The sequence below is a fragment of the Poecilia latipinna genome, unplaced genomic scaffold (assembly GCF_001443285.1).
Source record: "Poecilia latipinna isolate Pla-1442-1.1 unplaced genomic scaffold, P_latipinna-1.0 Scaffold505, whole genome shotgun sequence".
Classification (NCBI taxonomy): domain Eukaryota; kingdom Metazoa; phylum Chordata; class Actinopteri; order Cyprinodontiformes; family Poeciliidae; genus Poecilia; species Poecilia latipinna.
The window spans coordinates 159,647-183,617 of NW_015113121.1; the positions used below are offsets into that span (position 1 = coordinate 159,647).

General features: G+C 38.4%; 1 protein-coding gene across 6 annotated transcripts in view; it reads right to left on the reverse strand.

Annotated features, from left to right (window-relative positions):
* Positions 1 to 23,971, reverse strand: part of grin2bb (glutamate receptor, ionotropic, N-methyl D-aspartate 2B, genome duplicate b) — a 141,575-nt gene that overhangs the window by 92,035 nt on the left and 25,569 nt on the right. For all 6 annotated transcript variants that reach the window (XM_015040345.1, XM_015040343.1, XM_015040340.1 and 3 more), the window contains one exon: positions 12,603 to 13,292. In XM_015040345.1, the coding sequence (XP_014895831.1) occupies positions 12,603 to 13,292 (690 nt within the window). The remainder of the gene's footprint in view (positions 1 to 12,602; positions 13,293 to 23,971) is intronic.

Here is a 23,971-nt window from a genome sequence, read left to right on the forward strand (position 1 = left end):
ATACCAGAACCACACAAAAAATGAACAACTGATGAATATATACAGATTTTTCTGTGAAATGTGACTTCAAATAATTCACAGAAAATGTGCCTATGTTTTTGTAGAGCAAATCTAAATTAGAAAGAAACTCGCATTTCAAAATGGTATTGCGTCTCAAGATATGTTTCGGTATCAGTACTAAGTTTCAAATTTTAAGAATTCAAGACAACTCTAAGAACTAGTCAGAAATCTTCCCTTCTTTTTTTATTTTCTTTTAGATAGTACATGTTGAATCAGGATACAAAAAGGGGCCATTCAAGGTCAATAAAAAAAAAAAATAGCCTAAAGTACTATGAGCAACACTGTTTCCAGCATTTCAACTTTTTTATAAAGTTCAAGGTAAATATAACATTTATCAGCACATTATAAAAGTATCTAACACTCATCAGCTGGTAAGAAAACTGCAGTGGCACACTATTGTATGGTGTCATGAAAAACCTAATCCACTTCCGTTTAAATCATATCCCATCTTTGCCTTCCTTAATAAGATTAGCGGGCTAATTAGGCCTCATGAATTGGAATGTTAAAAAGGCAAGATAGTTACTGCTGGCAGGGAGAAGCGGAATGCGGCTCCCAAAGCCGCCTGACAACCTGTTGTAACCGAGTGTAATGCAGAGAAGCCTCCTGTGATCTCCAGAATTATTCATCCTGTCCACGCACTGCGCGGTGGTTGATAAAACGAACTCATTATAAGGAAAGAAAGGCGAGTTGGAAGTAAAAAGAGGAAGCGGGAGGGAGAAGGGAAAGGAGAAGTTTTTCAGCTCATTTGAAGGACACAATTAAAATTTACGAAATTAACTGGGAAAAAAAAAAAAAAAAAAAGAAGGGAAGAAGCTGATGGAGGGCTCGGTCAACCCGCAGGACACAGTGTACCTGAGTTGTCGTTAGGGTGTGGCTTCAGAAACCAACACAGGAAAAGAAAAGGCAAAAGCGGGCAAAACGTATAGCCAAAAATGTATCTGCAACATTGCAGATACATGTATCTACAAATGGTGTTACGAAAAGAGAAAATATATTTCACTTTAACCCTTCCCGACTTCCTTTAATTTGTGTGTGTGAGAAAGTGGGGAGTGTAACAGTACAGCAAGCTTTCCGTCTAATCCTGGGGGCACTGTGAAGTGAGTCGTGGTGGTCTGCTGCTAGGATACCGCTCCTCCATGAAATATTAACTCAATAAAACTTTACCTAGCATTGCGGTAGTCTCTGCTGTTATTGTTGCATGCATTTTGTAAGACGGTTGTGTAGTCGGTCTGCATGCTGGCTGTAAAAGGCTAAAGTAAATAACGTGCCTGTTTATAAGACACAGTAATAAAATGACAATGAAAGCCCCACTTGCTAAAAAATGTATGAAAGCAACACTAATATGCCAAGTTTAAAAATGTATTGCATAAACAGATGTGAATTGTCAACAAAATGTAATCAAATTACAAAATGTTTTAGCAAGGTGAAGAGGTAATAGGTTTTTTGTTGTTGTTTTTTTTCTGGGAGATCAGTACATCCCAACTATGGTCTGTTGCTAAATCTAAACTTGTATTTTTATTTATTTTTTTTTACCTAAACCAAACTCAACAGTAAAATGCCTTAAAATCAATTTAAGACATAATCTCTAGAATAAAATACCCAGCATAAATGACATGAAAGTTACATAGTTAGCAAAATATAAGTCACCATCATTTAACCAATGTGGTCCAAGCTCAACTTCTGAAACTATTGAATGGAGATTATTGTAGTTTATGATAATTACTGTGGTATAAATTTCCATTTCCTCCAGTTTCTAGTACTTTTTGTGCACTAACAGGAGTAAATAAACAAATGCACATCAAACATTAAAAAAAAATCTGCTAGAACATCCACAGTCTCTACAGGACCTAGTAGCAATCCTAGCTCTTCTGGATTGCATCAATAATGCATTATGCAGCATGAAATGTGAAAGTTCCCAAAGTGTTTTGAGCAAGCACACAACTTCTGTGGTGAGACTGTGGTGGCTCCAGACAGCAGTGGCAGCATGACTGAGCTGTAGAAATGAACAACCTGCTTTTACTGTGCATGAAAACACGCAAACAGCTCTTATTTGCATACACATCTGGAAAGCTAACGGATGAAGCCTTTTTTTCAGGATGCAGCTTAAGTAACATATTAACACACAAAGATTTCACGTGAAAGCTAAAACCGATTGGTTGTTTAGCTCTCATGCTTCTTGTACAGTGATTGCAATGGTGACTGTGTTTTCCCATCTGCAGCAGGTGCTGTGATGGAGGTGCAGAAACTTCCCATAGTAGTTAGCAACCATTCAAAAGGCAGTTAAATGGTCTGAATTTGCTTTGTGCTTTTTCAAGAGGATGCCAAAGTGCTACAATCAGTCATTCACCCTTTCACACACTGGTGGTGGTGAGCTACATTGTAGCCAGTGCTGCCCTGAGGCAGGCTGACAGTTCAACCCAAGTCAATTGGTGCCACCGGGGTCTTTAACCACCATCAGACAGGGCAGGAGAAGTGTATTGCCTAAAGAAACAATGATGGTGAGGGACAGACAGAGCAGGAGTTTGAACCGGCAACCCGCTGGTTACAGGGCAAACCCCTGAGCCACTATCATCTCTAAGTAAGTCTTAAAACCTACAATTAAGAAGAGGGAACACATTTATTTCTAAAAATGCTAAATCTGACTTTTTAAAATAAAATTTCTTTTCTACATCTTGTATTTACTTTTTCAATTAGCAGACTCCCTGAACAATTACTGACTGGTAAATGTTTCATTTAACTGCTAATCATTTGCATGAATTTTAGACATTTATGCACATATATTAGTCAGCTTAATGGAACTAGATCAATGATTTTTTTTTTAATTACATTCTTGGCTGCTGCAATAATCAACTGAGTCACAAGAAAATATAATTTCCAGGCAATATATTTATAGACTGATTTTATTTTGGCATCAGAAGCGATAATCTCCAGAAGTAACAGTTTATCAGAGTGGCATGTTCAGGATCTGCAAACACTCTGATGTTTAAGGATTAAGGAAACTTCTGATGGGACTCAAATAAAGTATTTAATTGAGATTGACAAATCAAGATTAAAACTTTTAATCAAATTAATTTCAGGATTTGTAATTAATTAATAGAATAATGTAAATTAAGCTCTATCTAACACTCATTTTAAATTTGTCCAAGCAAGATGAAGAAAAGCAATAAAATAATCTTAAATTTATCGATTTGATTTTTAATTTTAAGGGTCACAGAACTTATCCCATAAACTTACTGCCAGTCTTATAACTATTCTTTGTTTAATGGAGGTGCCTGGAGAAGGCTAATGCATTTCAAAAGTGTCATAATCTTTATTGAGCTTCTTCACATCCATCTAAGTATTATAGCTCCTGGTCTGTAAAGGAGAGCCAATATAAAAAGGACTTTTGAGGTACACTCAAACATAAGATTAATTAATAATTTGGCAAAGAAGACTCTGAGAAGCATTTAGAAGGTTGAAGAGACTGGTTCAGTAAAAAGTTTGGGGTTTGAAAAACAGAAACAAATGAGAGGTGAAACATCGCATAGGTCACTGCACTATATTTGACTCTTACTAATGCTTTCAAATGCCTGAAAAATGCACTAAACGGAAGTTGCTGGAAATTTAAAGCAATAAAATGGGACAAAAGAGCAGTTCAGTTCCAAACGTTTTCCTTGGATCGATTCGGATCTCAAAGCTCCTAAGCTTTTACCTTTCTGAGTCAAATATTCCTGTCCTCGTAGAGAACCTCCGTCTGGTTCTCCAAGACCACAGGGATGGTAAATAGGATTATTTCTGAGGAGATTTATATCCTATCGCAAGCTCCATCTGTTAAGGGCTTTTAAGGGTTAAAGGTAGCAAAATAAGAACATCAATCAAATGAAGTCTGCCACGGTGTCTCATGAAGACAGAGTGATTGTGAGCAAAAGGAAGTGTGTTTAAAGCTCTAACAGGATGAGATTAGCCTAACCACAGTGAGGACAGCGACAGACACTGCAGCTTCATCTCTGCTGTTGTCACAATAAATGTTTAAAATCCCCCAAAATTGTCTTTATTGTCAGGAATGTTAAGTTTTACTGGGGGGGTTTTCCTCTGCCTGTTAACTGAGACTGTCAATTATCAATACATTTGAAAATATGATTAAATGCAGTGACTGTGTGCAGCTTAGTGATACAAGTGACACCTCTACATGTGACTGGTTTCCCAAAGAAGCATGTACTGTAATAGGTTTGTGTTTGTGCCATGCAGTCACAACCACACAGTTGCATAAAAAAGAAGTAATAAATAGTCCTTATCGTCACGTTTATCATTATCACAACTGTACCACAAAATATCCTAAAAAAAAAAAAAGAAAAAAAGATCTAATCCATATCCCCCAACCTTAAGTTTAACTTTGTATGTTAATTAGTTTTGGCATGTTTGGTGATAGATCAAGTCAAAGTCGCAGATAAATGTGAAGGAATGAAAATGATACACGCTATCATGTTTCTTTCAGATATCATGTTATCTGAAAGAAAAGTGAATATTAGTGACCAGAAATATCTTGAAAAATAAGGAACACTGCAGAAAGATGAGGAAGAAAGTTTTAAAGTAAGTTTAGACTATAAAACAATATCCCAAGTTTTGCACATCTTGTGGAGCTCTGTTCAGTCATCGTTGGAAGACCGTCAAAGAATCAGCCAAGAAGCCTGTTTTAACTAAAATTTAATCAAAATTTTAAGAGCTCTAGAAATCCACAGCTGAGGTGGGAGAATCGTTTAAAGGGTTAGTTGGTTTAGTTAGATTGGGGTAGCCAAACCTTTCCCGGATTCTGATGTGTTTAAAACACCTGAATCAAATGAGCATTTAAAGATATCTACAGAGCATGAAAATGTTAATATAATTGCTGGAGCGAGATCACATTAATCATGCAGGACACCGATGCTTCGGGTCGAGAGCTGGTGTTTAAATCAAAGTATTTTTATAAGATTGTCAGGGACCAGGCAGTACAAAACGCAGAACACAGGTAGTTGAATTCAAAAAAGGTGGGTTTTATTTACCCAAAAATATGAACAAAAGTTAACATAACAATTAAACAGGCATGCCAATAAAAGAGGTCAACATAAATTACTAGACGAAGACATAACTGACAAAACAATAAACTGACCTCACTGAAATGACACAGAAGGGGATTTAAATACAGGTTTAGCTAAACCATATGGACACAATAGGGGAAAACAAAATGGCTGCCACCTAACAATTAACACAAACAATAAAATAAACCCAAAAACATCCCCCCCCAGCATGACACAGGTGGTTCAGTCCAATGAGGCCATCAGCTGTACTTTAGGAACCTCAGCACTTTGCCACGCCTTTTATCCACCAGGAAGGGGAGCCAAACACCCAGGTAACTCAAACAAAGAAAACAATATTAATACAACATAAATAAATTTTGACCTTGCAGTGTTAATACGTGTGCACTCCATATAAACATTGGAAGGTGGAAAAAAATAAGAATACTTAAACTTACAAAACAAACTAAAGTGAAAAGTAACTATTAATGAAATGTGGATCTCACCCTGTGTGGCTTGCCATCACAAAGATAATGGCCTAGTCAAAGCTTGTACTTAAACTCAAATGAGACAGCCTCAAAATTGGTGTCTATTTACTCTCTCCTTCTATGTTCATGTTTCAAATTTGCATATTTTTCTGATTATTTTTTATGTTACAGAGATAATGATTTTCTTCATGATTTTCTATTTGCTTATGTGCATTCCATAGTTGCCCTTTAAGTCTAGTGGACCTGGAATCAATTATAGCTTATTATCTAATTTTGTACAATCAACTTGCATAACAGACGTTGGAGTATTAAGGAAGGATGCTTCCAAAAGCCCTAAGTTGGAAATGAGAACAAAACGGAGGAGGAACTGAGGTGACCCATGGCTCAAACCATCATCAGATGCTGCAGATTGACAAGGAGCTACTTATCGCTGTACAGTTGGCCTGATGTATGTCGAGCTCAAGTAGCCAAGCAGGTCTGCGAGATAATTTACTTCCCAGATCGCATCTGTCTAACAAGAGCACACACACGCACACACACAAACAAAAGGATGCCTATTTCAAGATAGAGAGGGTGTATAATTGCGGTGATCAATCAAAGAGCAGTGAATCAGTTTTCAGTGACAGGGCGAGCTGTGTGTGCACAGGAGAGGACGGTTTTTTTTCATCTGGGATACAATGGCGGCCTGCTGCTCTTACACACAGTATTTTATCTTTCTCTTTGCTGGAGAAATCCCACCATGAGCGAGCCAAAACACAGCAGCCCATTCATCTGTGAGTTTTATTACTGACCACCTGATACAGACAGTTTTTCACCCGAGACAGACCGACATTAAATCCAAAAATAAAGAACCGTAAGCAGAAGAAGAGGCTTTAGGATACGGGAGGCTTCATGACACTCAGCCTGTTTGTTTTCATGATTTCTACAATGTTTACTGATTGTACAGAGACTACTTCTCTCTAGAATTTTTTGTTTTTCATCTTTTTGATTACAACCACAATTTGCAATGCATTTCATTGAGATTTTAGGTGACAGTCCAATAAAAAGTTGAGGATTGTTGGGAAACGGAAACAAAATGACACACGACTTTTTAATTCAAATAAATCTAAAATGTGTGGAGTGCACATAAAACACATCGGGTTGGACGGAGACCTATTGTTAACAATTTTAACAGTCTTGCCAAAGATCATGAATTGGATAGATGGCTAGACTTTGACTAGGACACTAACACATGAATATGTTCTTAGGAGAACCGAACATTTTTCTTTCAAGATTGCCTTCATGTAGCTCCATTCGTCTTTCCGTTAACTCTGGTCAGTCTCCCTGTTGTAGGTGAAAAAAAATACATCCCCACAGCATGATGCTGCCACCATCATGCTTCGTCATGTGGATGCTGTGGATGTCTTTTGGCCACTCCTCTGTAAAAGCAAGGTGTTTTGAGTTCATCTTTCACTTCTACAGCTATAGCTAGATTTTCCTTTCACTTAGCTATTTTTGCAATACTTTGTGTTGGTACATTTTGTAAAATGCCAATAAAGTGCACTGAAATGTGTGGATGTAAAAAAAAAAAACAAAAAAAAAAACATGTTGAAACAGAAGGAACAGTGCTTCATTTTGAAGAACTTTGTATATTTTTGTCATAAGGTGTGGTTGGTGGTGGTGAGAATGAACGCGGAGACCCAGATGAAGATGAGTTTAATGAGAAGCTCACAGTCCAGGATCAGGCAGCCCGGCAGCAAATTAGCACACAGTTAATCCCGGAAGCAACCGACATGAAGACTGTAGACTGAAACAAGCAACCTCAGGATTTCACAGTTCTACTGAGGAAACTGACTGACTGACAAGAGACGTAAAAACGCTAACAAAGACGAGGATCTGACGAGGAACACAGACAACAGGTGGGACTAAATACACTGGGAGGGTAATCAAACGGGAACGGGACACAGCTGGGATCAATCAACGGGGAAGACGCTGAGACTCACAGGGAACAGGATCACAATAAACAGAAAAAAACTCAAAAATAAACACAGAAAACTACGGATCACAACAATTTTGTCTAAAAAATATAACCTAGAATATATATATTTATTTATTTTACTATGATGCTTCAGAGAATGCTGGACAGTATTAAACTCAGCACTCAAATCCGAGAAGAAAAATAAGAGCGTACCATTTATGACTGATGACACCGGGTAAGCAGAGCGCTCCTGTGCACCTTGTTTGCACTGAAAACAACTGCTGCTAATCTCCCCAAACGCAGGCAAAGAGGCTATTATCTTTCTATACCAGCACACTGTACGTGTCCGTATTCCTGCACAGACACACACAGCTTATGTCCCAACAAAAGATCTGAAGGGCCTCATTAGTCTCCGGAGCCATAGTTGAGTGCAGGCAGGGGCCAACTTCGACGTCCTATTATCCCCAATACCGACACATGGCACAGTGTGAATTAATGGCTAAACGGAAGCGTGCAAATCACTTGGTGGACAATGGACCAACCTGGATGTAGCACGGCTTTATTACAATGAGCTCCTGGAAGCCAGAATACAGTCACAAATCGGGTCGTCTGCAATGAGCACGAGGGACGATGGTGGGTTTAGTTGAAGTTCAACGTAGCTTCCAAACTGTACGTCATTTTACCAAACAATAAAAGTAAAGAAATGAACTGATAGTAATGGGGAATAATACGAATACTGCTGTCACCAGAAAATGAAGACTATAACAGAAAACGCACATGCGGGTCTAAACACCAGCTCCTCTTCCGTTCTTCAGGGTACAAATTATGTTATAAATTGGCCAGGAACGCATTAAGACTTGTGCGCAATAAAAGCAGATGCCAATCCATGCCTACACAGCCTAGCTTGGGGTGCAGACAAGAGGTTAATTGACAAAAATTACTTCCTCTTTGCTGAGACGTGTAAGGTCAACGGGGCTCATGTTCTGACACAGACACACAGCTGGGATGTCAGCATGGCACTTTTCTATACAGTCACGTCTTTTATTCCTGAAATCTGCGACAGCCAAGGCTTATAAAATACTGCTCTACTCACACTCTGTATGCAGAGTTCTGTAAAAGTATTTTAAAAATCCTTACACTGATTCACGTAAAAAAAAAAAAAAAAAAAAACTATCAGGTTAAAAACCCAAAACTGAAAATAATTTTGCTGGGATTTTTATGTGAAAGTTCAGCACGAAGTAAGTAAGGAAGAGGAAAGCATGGCTTTAAATTTTGCTACAAAAACATTTATATTAGTATTATACTAGTGTGAGACTTTTAATTGGGACAATAAACTCATAATATCATGAGAATAATATGAACATCAGCAAAATAAAGGCACAATATTAGCAGAATATTGTCATGAAATGTATTAGTCATAAAACTATGAGAAAAAGTTGTTGTATATATCTCTTTATTCTGGTATTATTTAAGTAATATTACAACTGTTGTTTAACAACTGCACCAGTTTAGTGAAGAAAGCTAAGCAATAAAACAAATTTGTTTCATTTTGTCAGTATCCTGTTTTTTGCAGAAAGATATTGAGAAAGAAGGTCCATTTCTTTGTTTTCTGGGGGGGATTTTTCAGCACCGTAGCAGGGTCCTGGATTATATTCATGGGATGTGTGAGTCAAAGCTACAAATAACAGAATCATGAGCAGCATTTCTAAAAGAAAAAAAAAATGCTACTTGGCAGCAGTAAGAGGCAATTCTCCAGTCAATACCCTCCTCACTTTATCACCATCCTATTCTTGATGCCTTTTTTCCTGTTTTTCCCCACTCGTGTTATTTAGCTTTAATCTCCCCGTTCATCTATTCAAGAACTTGCCCCTCTCTGACCGCGACATTTTCTCTCTTGCCACCGCTTTTGTCTGCCTAAAAAAAACAGTCTTCTCACCCTCCTGCCTGCTTTTGTACAGTGTGTAAGGAGAAATATATAAGCAGGTGGTTGCCATGCGAACAATATCCACCGCGCTCACCCCCTCGCTCTGCGCGTGAGCGTGTGACTGACAGCGAACATGTGTAGCGCAGCGAGAATAAAGGCTTCAGAAGAAAAAGGCCAAGTGAATGGTAATCACTGGAAAAATGTGTTAAGCATCTGATGATGTTTAAAGCAGTTTTCAGTCATAGATGCACATTGTTTCCTGTTGCCCTCGGGCGTGCTGTTAAGCATCATCCACATGTTCACCTCTGTCTCTTTCGGTTTGTGGCCTCTGTCACGCTGTCAGCTGCAAATGTGGTAATTATATGTTGAGTAAATAATTGTGTTATTTCAAAATCTCCCCGTCCTTCTCCTCTTTATCTGCCTTGTTCCTCATCTTTGACACCGCTGTCTTCTTGTTCGCCGCTTTTTGTTTATTATGCAACAGCCTTTTATTAGAAGAAAAACACGGCGAGGTCTCCTGATTGGTTCGACTTTTCTGATGAAAAGCTGGACACAACTGGACTCGGTTCTGTTGCTTATTCAAGTTAATGTAGTCCTTGATTAAAATGTTCTATGAGAACTCAATTTAAACCAGATTCATTTGGGTGGTTTCATGCACTTCATAACACAATCAAATATGCTGTTACCTTCAGTTGTTAAAAAAAAATGCTGTATGTATTAAATATAACTTTGTGGAAATTGGCAGCACTTTGTGGGAGCAATTAAAGCAATATGCAATATGCAAGCAGTTTTTAATGAAAGAGTAACATCATAACTTAATATAAAGTTGTGAAAAGTCAATTTTACATAATCCCGCCCCCATAAGGCTTTACATTTCATGAAACACAAATATCGCAGTTTATTATTGCATTGTATTTACTTATTTATTAACCTATGACTCGGAAAGGACTCATTGTGATCAACAATCTATTTTGTAGGAACGTTCTAAGACAAGCAGCAGTATAAAAAAACAGTTTCAGATTAGATCTATGAAGAGAGACTGCAAAATTTAGCAAAACCACTTGCAATCCGATCTATATTTAGATTTTTTTTACTGCCATAGGGAAGAAAAACTACACACTTGGCCGTTCGGCAATGGATCAAGTGTTACTACTTCTTAAACAGCACAAGGTTTTGACAGCTTCCAGGTCTGGAATATACAAGTGTGTCTTACCCCGATGCCAGCTAGGGAAGACATCAGCAATGACCTTAGACAAGCAATAAAACAATTCAGAGTCACATTATGCTGCATTCAGAAGGATTATTCACATGTAAGAGTGATGCCAATCTACTCCAGAGGATGTACTAGAAAGTTCACAACAAAGTCACACTGTGAAATGTGTTCAGAAACACTAAGACATGAAAACACTCTAAGAGCTCTTTCTCATATGACATAGGCCTTAATTAGAATGCAAAATGTTAACGTTCATGACAGTGCAATTGCAAGAAAACTGAACAAGTACGAGTAATTTGTAGGTCAAAGTTGCAGCCGGGTGAATTATTTTTGGGGGGGAAAAAGCCAAAGAAATGGTGTAATTCAAAGGCGTTGTATATGTACTATGGTGACATTGCATAACCACCTGTCTGGAAATAAAAAACAACTGGCATTCTCTTGGACTCACAACGTATTACCTAATTATCAGCACATTCAATTAGCCACATACAAACTTGCAAACTCGATTAGCCACGACCCACATTGATACATTGGTTAAAAAATAAACTTACATGGTTGAAACTGAAGTGAAATGTAATTTGAAAGAACTTTGATGATAAAGTCTGCAGATTAAAACAAATTGTAGCATATTAATGATTATACATATAAAAATAACTCCTTAATAAATATCCCTCTGTCTAGCTATTGGTAAGTAGGACCTGCTTCTTAATGACCGGCAGCATGATGTTTGGAAAATCTCCAAAATATACTATCAGCATAAACACATTATGCCATTGAAAGATATCAATAATTTAGATTTTTATTTGCATAAAATATGTCGATCTTTATTGACACACTCATAAATCAGTCTGTGAAAGAATCCCCCTAATCTTCAGCTCATTCCACGTATCCTCTATCAGATTCAAGTGAGGATCCTGGCTGGGGAATATTAATATCACTTCTAATCAGAAGAAACATGTTGGTAAGATTAAAACCTAAACCTACCAAGGGTATAAATAATACATGGTTAACTGCAGTTATAGAAACAAAAAGAAAACCTCAATAAGTGCCTCTCTGTTGAGAAAACATTTCACACCAAAAGAGAGAGTGAAACCACGAAACATAAATAAATCAGCGAGTGCAGACAGTGGTTTCAAAATCTCAACATTTTCTTCTTTACTTCTTCTATGGTTTAAATTCCCCTCCCCCACCATCTGCTTCCTGCTGCAAGTCAACAGGCAGAAAAAAAGGCTCTGTTAGTTCAGATTATTAAAACTGTATTAGTCAATATGGTGTGATATTTCAGCATTAGCAGGAGGAGTCATTTTTGCTTTAATTAAAGTCAATAAGACCCCAGTCGAAATTCTTTTGCTTGAAATTCGTGGGTGAATACACGAGACCGTAAAATCAGGGTATTTTTAGTGAGGTTATCAGACTGGCTCATGCTGCGTACAGCTGACTTCAACGCTAATGTCAGTTTCAATCAGCTACTTTCATTCTTTTATGTTCATTTTTATAGTGTATAGTGGCATTATACTTTTCTCGTTGTGTTTCCTGTTTGATATTTGTTTTGTTTTTTTCTTTCCTGCTCTGTTTAATGTTTTACACCTTCAGACCAGACTACAGTCCCACAGAGATGTTTTCGGACTTGTTAGCTTCACACTGTGAGTCCTTTAAAGGTTGAGTCGAGCCATTGTCTGGAAGCTCAGTGTGACGTCAATTAACAGGGAAAAAAAAAATCGATCTGTCAAAAGGCTGCGAAGGAATGAGGTCCAACGGCGGAGGGCAGGCCTACCTCCTCGATCTAAAACGGACCATTTGGGCTGATCCACCTGTTCAAACTGCTGAAGCTGACAGGATACCACAGCTTGTTGAGAATCGTTAGATTTACACGAGCAGGAATTATTCTCTTTTGAAAATGAACTCCACATAAAATTGCTCGGCTTCTTACCTTGGCAGCCATGACCATGGAGGACCCCCCTCGAATCCCCAGGATGGGAATGTGTGTCTGAGCAGAGATGAAATCCAGGATCTGAGCGATGGCCTCCTGGTCCGTGTCGTCACCAAACACTACGCCTTGTAGAGAGTTCCTCATCATCTGCGCACAGATCCGGTTAATGATGCTCTTCGGGTCCGTCTCGTTCATGGTGACCACCTCGACTTTAGGGGGATAAGGGATGTGGAGGAAGTCCTCTTTCTCAAGTCCTGCACCAAGGGTTACTTCACTGGAGTTGCCCACCAGGATGACGGCAATGCTGAGCGAGCTGATCAGTTTGGGGGCGTTAGGAGGAAGTGCTGGAGAACCCGGAGAGTAATGAGGAGGGATAACAGCGCCCCTCTGGTTTCCGCCTCCTCTCTGACCTCCTTGTCCACCTGGGGAACCTCCAGGCCCCGTTCCTGGCCCCCCAACTCTTCGGGGTTCGCAGATGGGCAACAGGAGTATGGAGAGTAGGAGCAGAGACAAGGACAAGGAGAGAAAGGGCAGGGTGAGCCGTGGCTGGCGTTGAGAGCGATGGCACAACTGGTCCGAAGGAGGAGGAGAGTGCCGAGTTGAGGAGGGAGACACCAAACACTTGTCCTGAAGATGGGAGGGAGAATGGTGGAGGCTGACAAGCATCGTGGAGAATTGTAAATGCCGTCCCTGTATGGAAAGAAGAGAGACACAGTTAAGATCTGGGAAACTTTTTCTCGATGCAAGGAAAGCAATCAATTGGCCACTGGACCTTTCTGAGGTTTTTGAAACGGCTCATTTTCCAAACACCAAAAAACATTAACTTATTGTCCATAAAGTGCTTGAGCTGTTTTTAGGAGCAGTAGAGAGCCAAATGGAAGTACAAAAACATGCGAATTTTGGATAAAAGCCCCCCTTCAAAAGCTCATGTCTGAAGAGTGACATATCACAAAGTGAAAGGTTTTGCTCCTGTATGGGACCAAGATACAATCAGCAACACAGCGAAACATGCTAATTTGAAAGTAAACATTGCAAGTGAAATATAATACTGTCCATCCACTGTTGGAGATTTGGTGGGAAGATGTAGCTGGTGCAGTCAATACGGGGGACAGTGGTGGTTCAGGTTAGCTACATTAGCAGATAAGGAACAGAAATTACAAAACAGAATACCTGAAAATTACACCTTACTTTTCAAGTGTAAAAGACATTTTTCTCATATATAAAGCCACAAAAACTTAAACTATATACAAGTAAAAACAAAAATTAAACACAAAAGATCAAATTATTTAAAAAAAAAAAAGAGAATATTTTAACTGTGTATTTCGTCTTAGTTTAATATTAGGGTCAGACACACAACTGACTCTTATGGCTCAGTATCAAACTACATAGTGAGAGGGACTTCCTTTCACAGAGCATCAACCAGCAACACTAAATCCATTGTGGGCTGGATGTGTGAGTCAGTTTTGATAGAGTCAGGGTAGTACTGGGTGCGTTTTGACAGATTGACAGCCTCAAAGCGCCATGAACTCGTTGCCGGGCTAAGTGACCATTAGACACTCCAACAGAGCTGCGCTGAGATTCTCACTCGTTTTTTCTTCCTCCTTCTTCTCTCCCACTTCCACATTACTTTCACTGCTTTTCTGCCCCTAGAAAACTGTTGACTCTTCCATTTTTAGTTTGACATTAAAATAGGTTTTAGCTAGTAGCTACGAGTAAGACCAATACGCTTTCATGTTGTGACTGTCCTGGGAAGTTAAAATAATAATTAAAAAAAACATACAAGTTAAAAAAGAAAAGGCAAAAACTCTCACTACGACTAATATTGTGGTATTGCAGGTTCTGTAGCCTGCAAAGCGCAGAAATACAAAATGACTTCAAGACTTACATAAATCCAGTGCTGTCTGCAATACAAAAATATTATGTCTTTGCACAGTTAAATCATGTTTAGGTTTTGATGCAGAATAAGGATTTTTATTTTGAACGAAGAAAGCAGCTGTGAAATATGATGGTGGGAGTGTTTTAGTTTGTGACTCCTTACTCAAGGAGCTTGCAACAAATAAATTAATGGCTATTAGAGACCATCCATGGCACTTCTATAATGTATTGACTCAGGAATGCTGAATACCAATGCACAAGGCACTTTTGAATTTAGTTCTTTATGTTACTTCGCCTTTCTTTAATCAGGTGAGACGACTTAAGAGACAAATTATTGTTTGCAACGATCTGGTCTAGAAGTGGCAGCAAAACAAATTATAAAAATACAAACATATTACAAAAGCATATTAATACAACATGGGCATATTTTCACACATAATACATTCAAAAGAAATCCCAAAGAGGTGAAAAATCAAGCCTGACTGGTTATTGAAGGTATTTGTAAAAAAAAAAAAAAACATTTTAAAACCACTGGACCACTTTGTATGATGGCAGTAAAACATGTAATTGTAATACTCTTACTATATTTTGCAACGTCAATATCAATCATGATTATCTCACTGTTGTTTTACTTTAACGCTATGCAAAGTCTCCATCACTCTCTGTGAACAAAAGCATCTGAGCCACTAAAAATCTCATCAGGCGAGAGCATAGTGGGTATACAACTGGCCAAATATATTATGGAAATGTAGTGAATGATATTTTGACAATTATCACATTGCGTAATTTTAAATATTGTGTCCAAGTACTCCTTTACTTGCAACACTGCATGTACTGATAATGGGAAGGCAGTTTACACTCAATATATTGTGCAGCTCTACTATTTTGCAGTGCTTTGTGTTGGTTCACTCCATCAAATCCAGATAAAACGCACCGAAATTTGTTCTTTGAGTTGGATAAAATATTACTGAGCACACTAATGTCGATATTAAAGCATCCCTTCAATAAAGTTTAGCTGAAATTTCCAATGCATCACCCTCTAGAATCACTTCTCCCTCCAAACCCCTAAGATCGATACGCTGCTCCTTGAAGTCGACTGATTACCTATTATTTACTATTACTTTAATCATTTACAGCTCTTCACTGCGCACAGACAAAAAGGGAGACGGGAGGAGGAGATGGTGGAGGAAGAACAGAGGAAAAAGATGAAAAGATGTAAGCAGGGATAGGTGACAAGCAGAGAAATATACAATTAGTCATAGTCTGAACCAAAAGTTAACTGGGGGAGCGACAGATTGGGCCACAATTCCTGCAGAGCTATAGATGATACATCTTAATAAAACTAAGTTCATGCTCTAATTCTAAATTAAGCATGCAGCAGCATTTGAGAAAAGAGGTAAATAAAATGCAGGTCTCATTTGCAGAGCTAATCCATACATTTAAAGTTCAAGGGACCCAAAAATAAATAGGTCAGGTTGTTACGAAAAAAAAAAAGAGCAAATGTGGGAAAAAGGGCAAGAGACGAGTGGAGAGTCCGAACAGTGTGGAGGAGACCTGATCTCCACATAAAAAGAAAACCTGTCTCTCAAAAAGGTCTAATTACCAGTGGTTTGTCAGGCTTAATTGCAGGTGCACATGCTAATTGTAAACGAGCTGAGTTCTCCACGAGGACGGCAAAGAAGAAGAAAAGGCGCAAAGGAGGAGGAAGCGAGTGGGAGGAAGGCAGCAGAGAAAAGAGGAGAGGAGAGCAAAGAATAAATAGAGACATACACAAAAGAGATGGAGGTGGAGGAAGGAACAGCAATAAGGAACCCAGCGGAGGGAGGGAAGGGTAGGGAAGGAGAGCAAAAAGCAGGAACTGTGAAGAAGAAACGCAAGGAGGAAAGACGAAAAGAAGATGTGATTAATACGAGAGGATGGAAAAAAAGAGGAAAAATGGTGGGGGGCGAGCTTGAAAGGGAGGGAAAACGGGAGAAAAAAGTGAGAAAGGCCACAATTCATGGTGTTGATGAATAAAAGAGAAGCTGATGAATCCACTCAGAGAGAGCAGCTGAGGGAAACTGTTAGAAAAAAAAAAATCTTTTTAAAATCACGCAAGGAGTGTGACAGCGGACGAGGCAGCGCAGAAAGGCTCATCAGGATATAACAGCAGTGCTTGGTTTCCATAGTAACACTTCAAAAATGCCTCCACATAACACCCTGATGGACAGGAGGATGCACAAAACTCAAGTTCTGCAGTGAACAACGCGCCTTCTGCCAAATAACAGCACAACATCCACTTCTAACCGCGTGCGGTGTCACCGCTCGCCGACAGAAATAAAGATGCTCGTAAACGCAAGATAAATAGAGCAGGCATGTACGCGGACACCCACGTACACATGTGTGAGGTGAGTTAATACGCTCCCCGCAGATGGAGATGATCTCCGCCTTTTGGTGTACTTCGCATTAAAAATTCATAACCCAACATGGCTACGGGCAAATAAACAGGAACAACACAATGGAAGGAGCAGCCATTCAACAAAGCTGCTCAGACCTTCATGCATCATCAGCGCTGCCGTCGCCAAGCCCTAACCAGTTTAATGACATTTCAATACACAACGTCAAGAGTGGATTATTTACTCCCGGAGAACTGAATCCAGGGTGGCGAGTACATATGTGCTCTTAAGTATCCATTACTGCACTTACACGGCAATTACAACAACATATGCGGCGCGCAGAGAACATGGGCGAGTGGTAATAAGTGGCTACACAAAAACACTCCCCGTGTGTGCGTGTCTTGTACCCGGTAATTTGCAGCAGGCGGGAGTAGCCGGGCGCTCGGTAATGACACAAGCATGAGCACAAACGCAGCAGTTCAAATCAGCCGAGAGCTGTTATCCACGCGTTCAGATGCCTGGTCCATCCTGATTGGGCCTCGCCACACTCTAGATACCCATACATCCAGCAGCACACACAAACATACCAAGGGTTTAGCAAGAATGCAGCACCATGTGGGCTGCATGGCAGTAATGCTGATGGATTAGTCATTTTCTTTTCAGTGTTTTTGAAAAAGCACAGGTTGAGAACAACACACTCATCTAAATGGTTGACTTTTAGCATTTTGTCTTGTTGCAACAAACTTCAGCGGATTTCATTCGGATTAGCCAGAACAAAGTAGGCTGTCGTTTATGAAGGCGGACGAAAATGATAAAAGGCTCTCAAAAACTGTTTTACAAAAATCTGAAAAGTGAGGCGTGCATATGTTTTCCTCACCCCTGAGTCATTTCTTTGTAGAACCAGCTATTACTGCAGTCGCAGCCACTAACATTTTGGGGAATGTCTCTACCAGTATTGCTCACCCAGAAGCTGAATTTTCTCTTTGCCAGATTCTGTGGAGGTTTGCAAAGAACAATTTTCAATTTGGATTTAGGTCTATATTTTGACTAGATCATTTTAACACATTTAATCTAAGCGATTCTGAGGCTGTCCAGTTCCAACACTGAAGAAGATGGCTTTATTGGTTTAAGCACACAGGAGGAAAATGAAGACAGCAATAAATGATTTTTCCTGGTAGGCTAATATATCTTTGTTTTTTAGCAGCCATGTTCCAGGCACTGTTTGGAAATAGCACATTTACGTTACATATTTGTGTAAGTCAGCGGTACTTATTTCACTAAAAGTTAAAAAAAGTCTTTCTGTGCACCATCTTCTGTGTAAATATCTTATGTTAAAACATGGACACCTGTAGCTTATTCACAGATGCAGCTTATATAAACAATTATGTTTTTCTCTTTAAGTGAGTGGCATTCAGGTGCGTTCAATAGACTGGAAATTACAGTACGTTTGCAAGGAATTGTAGCTTTCTCTCTTGTTTTGGTTGCTATATAGAAACTATTAAGACAAGCAGATATGGATGGATCGCAAGTATAAATAGCATTAATTAAAGTAAATGATTTCCTATATATAATGACCAATTAGTTGACGTCTGAAGGCAATTGTTTGTACTGGACATCAATTAGGTGTATAAGATTAAGTAAAATATGTCATTCTCCTTCCACTTCACCGTTTTTGCACTGCTTAATGTTGGTCTACCAAATCAAATCTTAACAAAACACATTGAAGTGGTTGTATTGAGGCAAAATATAAGAGTTCAAGGGGGACGAATACTTTTTCAAGGTCCTGCAACAACTTGCAATAACAAATTCATATGGAGTAAAATTGTACACTGCAGAGCCTATAAGCAACACATGCATGCATGCAGGGCATCATTATCAGACTCTGCAGCATCCCTCAGGATCTGATGTGGTGGGCTGCACTGAATACTGTTTGAAAGGTATTACACTTAACCTAATCCGACAGCCATGTCTGTTTAGGAGCCCATGTCTATTCAGTGGGTGGTCAGTCACAGGTGAGAATGGCACTTGTGTAATCTCCATTGAAAAACTCTGTAAACAAGACATCACTTATCAAATCATACCACACATTGTGTTTTAATGAACTGAACATCTTCAATGAATGCATACTATGACGTGACAACCTCCATATTGTACGGATATCCCCTGAGGAGGCGCCCCACTGGCTGACTGATGTCTTACATTTCTGGTTAGTGTCCCTACTCCAAAATATCATCTATAATTCATAATTGTACTGGACTTTATTTATTCGAGGGGCCACAAAACCAGTAGCTCGGTAACGGCTTCACGTGTTTCATATTTTATTTTCGCTGACAGACAGCAGTATTGGTTCACATTAAAGTGCCAGTTTGGAAATGCAGAAGTGACCAAACCAATGCTTTCCAATCGCAGCAGCAGCTTCAATCTCAAACCAGGTGCAATTTTTGTCATATGTTTTAGTACATTTTGTAAATACCCACTGACTAGTATTTAGTGCTTGATTCAAATCAAGCTTTATAGTTTGAAACCAACACCTTTTGCACTGAAAAGCCCCAAAGCACCTGTTATGTATTGATGAATGAGCCAATGAATATCCAGAGACACAGAAGTTTAAACTGACTGAAGTCTCACCTGAAGTCTTAAAGGTGATATATTATGTTTCCTTGAACAGGTTAGGATAGCTCTATGAACTACAGTATATCTCTGAAAATAAGATGTAGAGCCTCCTGTACAACTAACAAGAATGCAACAAGTGGTTTCTGGATGGTAAGTAAACAACAAAACGTGTCTCTTCCTGCAGCCATTGTACAGTGCATAGAGCGCCAAAATCAAACATGCTGGAGTTCCACTTGGGTTGCTAGGCAACGGGCGAAGCTCCTCTAGGGTTGCCAGGTAATGACGCAGTATTCTTCAATTATGACTTAATCGGGAGGTTTTTGAAATGGCTCATTTTCCAGATATCAAAAAATATGAACTAATTGCCAGAAATAGCTGGGTGGTTCCTTTTTGGCCACAGACTGTTTTTAGAAGCAGTTGAGACCCAAATGGAAGTAGAAAAAATGTAAAGTGAGAATTTTACACTGTAGGTTCCCTTTTAAGTGCGTCAGGTGCAGAGCATGTCACATTGTGTGTATCTAAATGAAGTTCATATGAGGCTAATATTGTATGTTGCATACAATATTATATGTCAGTTGTAGTTGTAAACTGTCCCTCTGAGGAGGGATGCAAACTTCTGGGAATTTTCAATGTTGGAAACATTCTGTGTAAAGGAGCAGGAATTAACAAGAATTTATGGGTGTAAACAAGAATACATCCGAAATTACTAAAGGTTAGCACGCAACAGGGAATTTAAATGTAGTTGGCCCAACAACCATATTTAATGCATGTACACTTCAGAGTTTTTAAAGCTGTTCCTCAATCAAAAACACACAGCACACTGCTTCCTGCACCAGTATTGAGGTCATGCCCCCTACAGGCACCGTGTATTCCTCCATCACATCCACAGATTATTTCTACCGAGGCTACACTTCTGAGCCCAGGGCAACAAATTACTGAATCTTCACCTCTGAGTCTGTAAACCACATAAAATGGGAGACATTTAGATGACGTAACTGAGTAGGTACATGCATTTTATTTAGGTTATTATGGTTCAACGAGTAAATGTCAGGAAGATTTTTGGATAAACAAAAATATTTTTTTTATATTTGTGGTTGGATGTGATGCTGCCCCTAATTTCCAGTTATTTCTAATAAATTATCAATAATTACCATAGTTTTGATAGAAAGTTTCTATTCCTATTTGGACTAGAAACTCGGTAATTTACCAAACATTTTCCAACCCTTCTCAATCCTGTATGTCCATTATGTTACATTATTTAAATGTTAAACACAATTACACTACCAATTACAGTACTGCAATCAATACATTTCTTAAGGAAAATATATTTTCCTGACATATCTAGCTTATTACTCAGTTACTATTTGCATGAATGCTATTAAGACCCTCTTGCTCTTTACATTTAGGGTTAAATTCATTTGTCATTTTAACTCAAGACTAAACTCACCTGCTTAACTAAATTTTCAATTTCAGCTTGTGTTATTTTTTAATGTTCAGACTTTTCTTCAACTTAATTCAAATCAGACCACACATTGTGTTTTAATGAACTGAACATTAAAACACAATGTTTTGTGTTTGTACACTGCAGAGACTATAAGCAACACATGCATGCATGCAGGGCATCATTATCAGACTCTGATAATGATGCCTAATCTAACATAGATTAGGTTTTTTTGCTAATCTATGTTTTTAGCTAATTCCTCGAGTTCTCCAGGTGTTTATTCCTGCTTAAAATACTTCCACAGTCAGGCTCACTTTTGCATTTTCTTCAATCTTTTTATCACATTTCTAGTCAAATTTTAAACCCTCCTAATATTTTTGCAAATTTTTACAGTTAAGTTTTAATTCTGTAAAGGGATCTTCTTCACTTTTTCACATTTTCCAAGCACATCATACAAGACCTATACATTTATTAGAAATTTATGTAGTTTCGGTTTCAATGATTTGGACAGCGGCGAAGCAATTCATTCACTTAAGTCAGTAAACATAAGACAACAGAGTGTCAGCCTCATCTGCAACCTTTCAGCAGGGACACCAATATATCACAGCACACAGGACCAAGGCTGCCTTCACTCACTGGAATATTAATGTGGAACATGGGTTAAGCATAGAGAGAAAGTGGGATAAGCACTTTGTGTCTGCGGTTTCCAACTGATAAGTCCTCCAGCTACAATCCAGTACAGATTTGTCACAGTTCAAAAGGAGCTCTTGTCACATGGCAGAGGCAGCAGCAGTGAGTCCAGGGTTCGGTCAGTGTTTGTAACTCAATATGGGCTTTTGCTTTTTTTTTTTTTTTTTTGAAGCACCTCCACATTTTATAAAAGTGTGAGCTGCATAGAAATCAGAGAAAATGATCAGCTTGATCAGTGCTGTCTGGTAACTGGCTGATTGGAAAGGTCTAGTCTAGACCCAAAGTGAGTTATTCTCATAAGTCAGAGGAAACAAATACATTTAAGAAGATGCTTACATTTTCATGACATATGGAGACATGAGTGGTTCATTCAGACCGTGAGAGAGGAAGAGAGAACAAGACGTTCAGCAGATAACAGGAAGGCAGAACAAATTGGGAGCCTTTTGGAAACCTAAGTTGTGACAGAGTTAGGGGAGGGCAATATGAATTTTGAATTTTGTTGCCATATTTTGCAGTTGTGATAACAATAATAGCGATGATGAAAGCAACTATTTAATTGTCATTTTAGGTCTTCAATAATATTTCTATTTGAAAAGAGCTTCATCAGGATGCTACTTAATTTAAAAAAAAAGTGTGACTTTTATCACTGAACTGCACATAAAGAATTGATTTAATCATATTTTGCATTTACTATTTATTGATACTCTTGTGGAAAGAACAGTGGAGGAAACAGTAAAAGTAACATTTCAGTTAGTTTTTCTTTTTTTAACTAAAGTTTATTGTGACAATAAAGAATATTCTCATCATAAAATCAAATTTTTCACAATAAACACTACAATAAATGCCCAACCTGGATACAGTACGACATTTTACAGATAATAAATGAGCCATTTTAGCAGCCATTTTAGTAAAGCTTATCCAGCTCATGGCTATCACAACATGCCAAAGATGATATAGAATGTCAATAACACATTTATTCTGTGTTGTTTTTTGGTTTGAACATTCAAAGTTTTTTTTTTATTTTTTTTTTAATTGAGATTAGAGCTCAGTTACAAAATTTTGACTAGTGCATCTCTACTAATAAATCCTGCCAGCTTACTAATAAGACAATCAATGCATTATTGCCATTGTGCAAAGGTATGTTAATGATCTAAATGTTGATGCTATTTCAGAATGTTTTAGTGTCTTTTTTGTCTTCTTTTGCTCCCAAATGTCAAACCAATTCAGGGGGTATAATCAGTACCAAAATAACTGCAATAATTTGAAAGAACGCTATTAATATTAAACTGTCAGTCAGTGCTGCGAGTCACACTGTTGTGTTCAGACAGGTAATCAGACATCCTACGGTGATAATGACTCCCCTGCAGAAGTGGTGGAAACCAGCATAACTTTTATTTACACTTTGTCTAATTATTCAAGTCATGCTTACAAAGTCAAATATCAGTTTCAGGTGAACTTTAGCTGCTAAGTACACGGCCTCTCTCTGAGTCATGATTATGCGACACTGTGCAAACTGTGAGCTTTTGCACACTTTAGCAGCCACCGGCTGATTTTTATTAAAGACTTTTTTTTCCACTATCAACAAATCCCTGAAGACAGTATTAGTCCATTATTGTTCATCTCTTTCTCACCTTCATACCAGAGTGTTGGCAGCCCTTGCTTTTCACGCATTCCTCACAAAGTCAAACACTCAATAAACATGCAAATGTCCCAAATGATGTTTTGAGTATTGTGACATAAAGACAAAATAATGTCTCCTGCACAGTCAATTGTTGTTGTTGTTTTTTTTCAAATCTTGTTTATTTGGAGGAGAGTTTCTTTTTTTTTCAGATAGAAATTAGGATTTTTTTTTGTGCTCTAATGAATCACTTTTTATTTTTATTTTTTTACCATAATAAAGAAACCTATTTCCAGCAGCACTTTCTGGGTAAGCTATTTACACAGAAGCAAAATTAGTCAATGAGATGCATACAGGTCAGGAAGAGCCAGACAAGTATTCAACCTGCCATCACATGAATGCAAACATGTAACATTATGTAATGTGCTATAAAGTCTTCATCCCTTTGAACGTTTCACTCTTTTTATTGCTGTTGCAAATCAATTCTGATCAAAGGAGAACATTTATTTTCCAACAAGACACTGATCCAAAGCATCAAAGAAATAGTTTGAAGACAACAATGTGGATATTCTGGAGTGGTCTAGTCAAAGAGACAGATCCACGCGGTCCCAATCTGTGTGAATAGATTGGCACAATGATTGTGTCAATCTGTGTGTGCATTTACCTAATACTGACCCGAAGGGGGTGAATATTTATACGATTACCGTATTTTCCGCACTATAAGACGCACCTAAAAACCTTCAATTTCCTCAAAAGC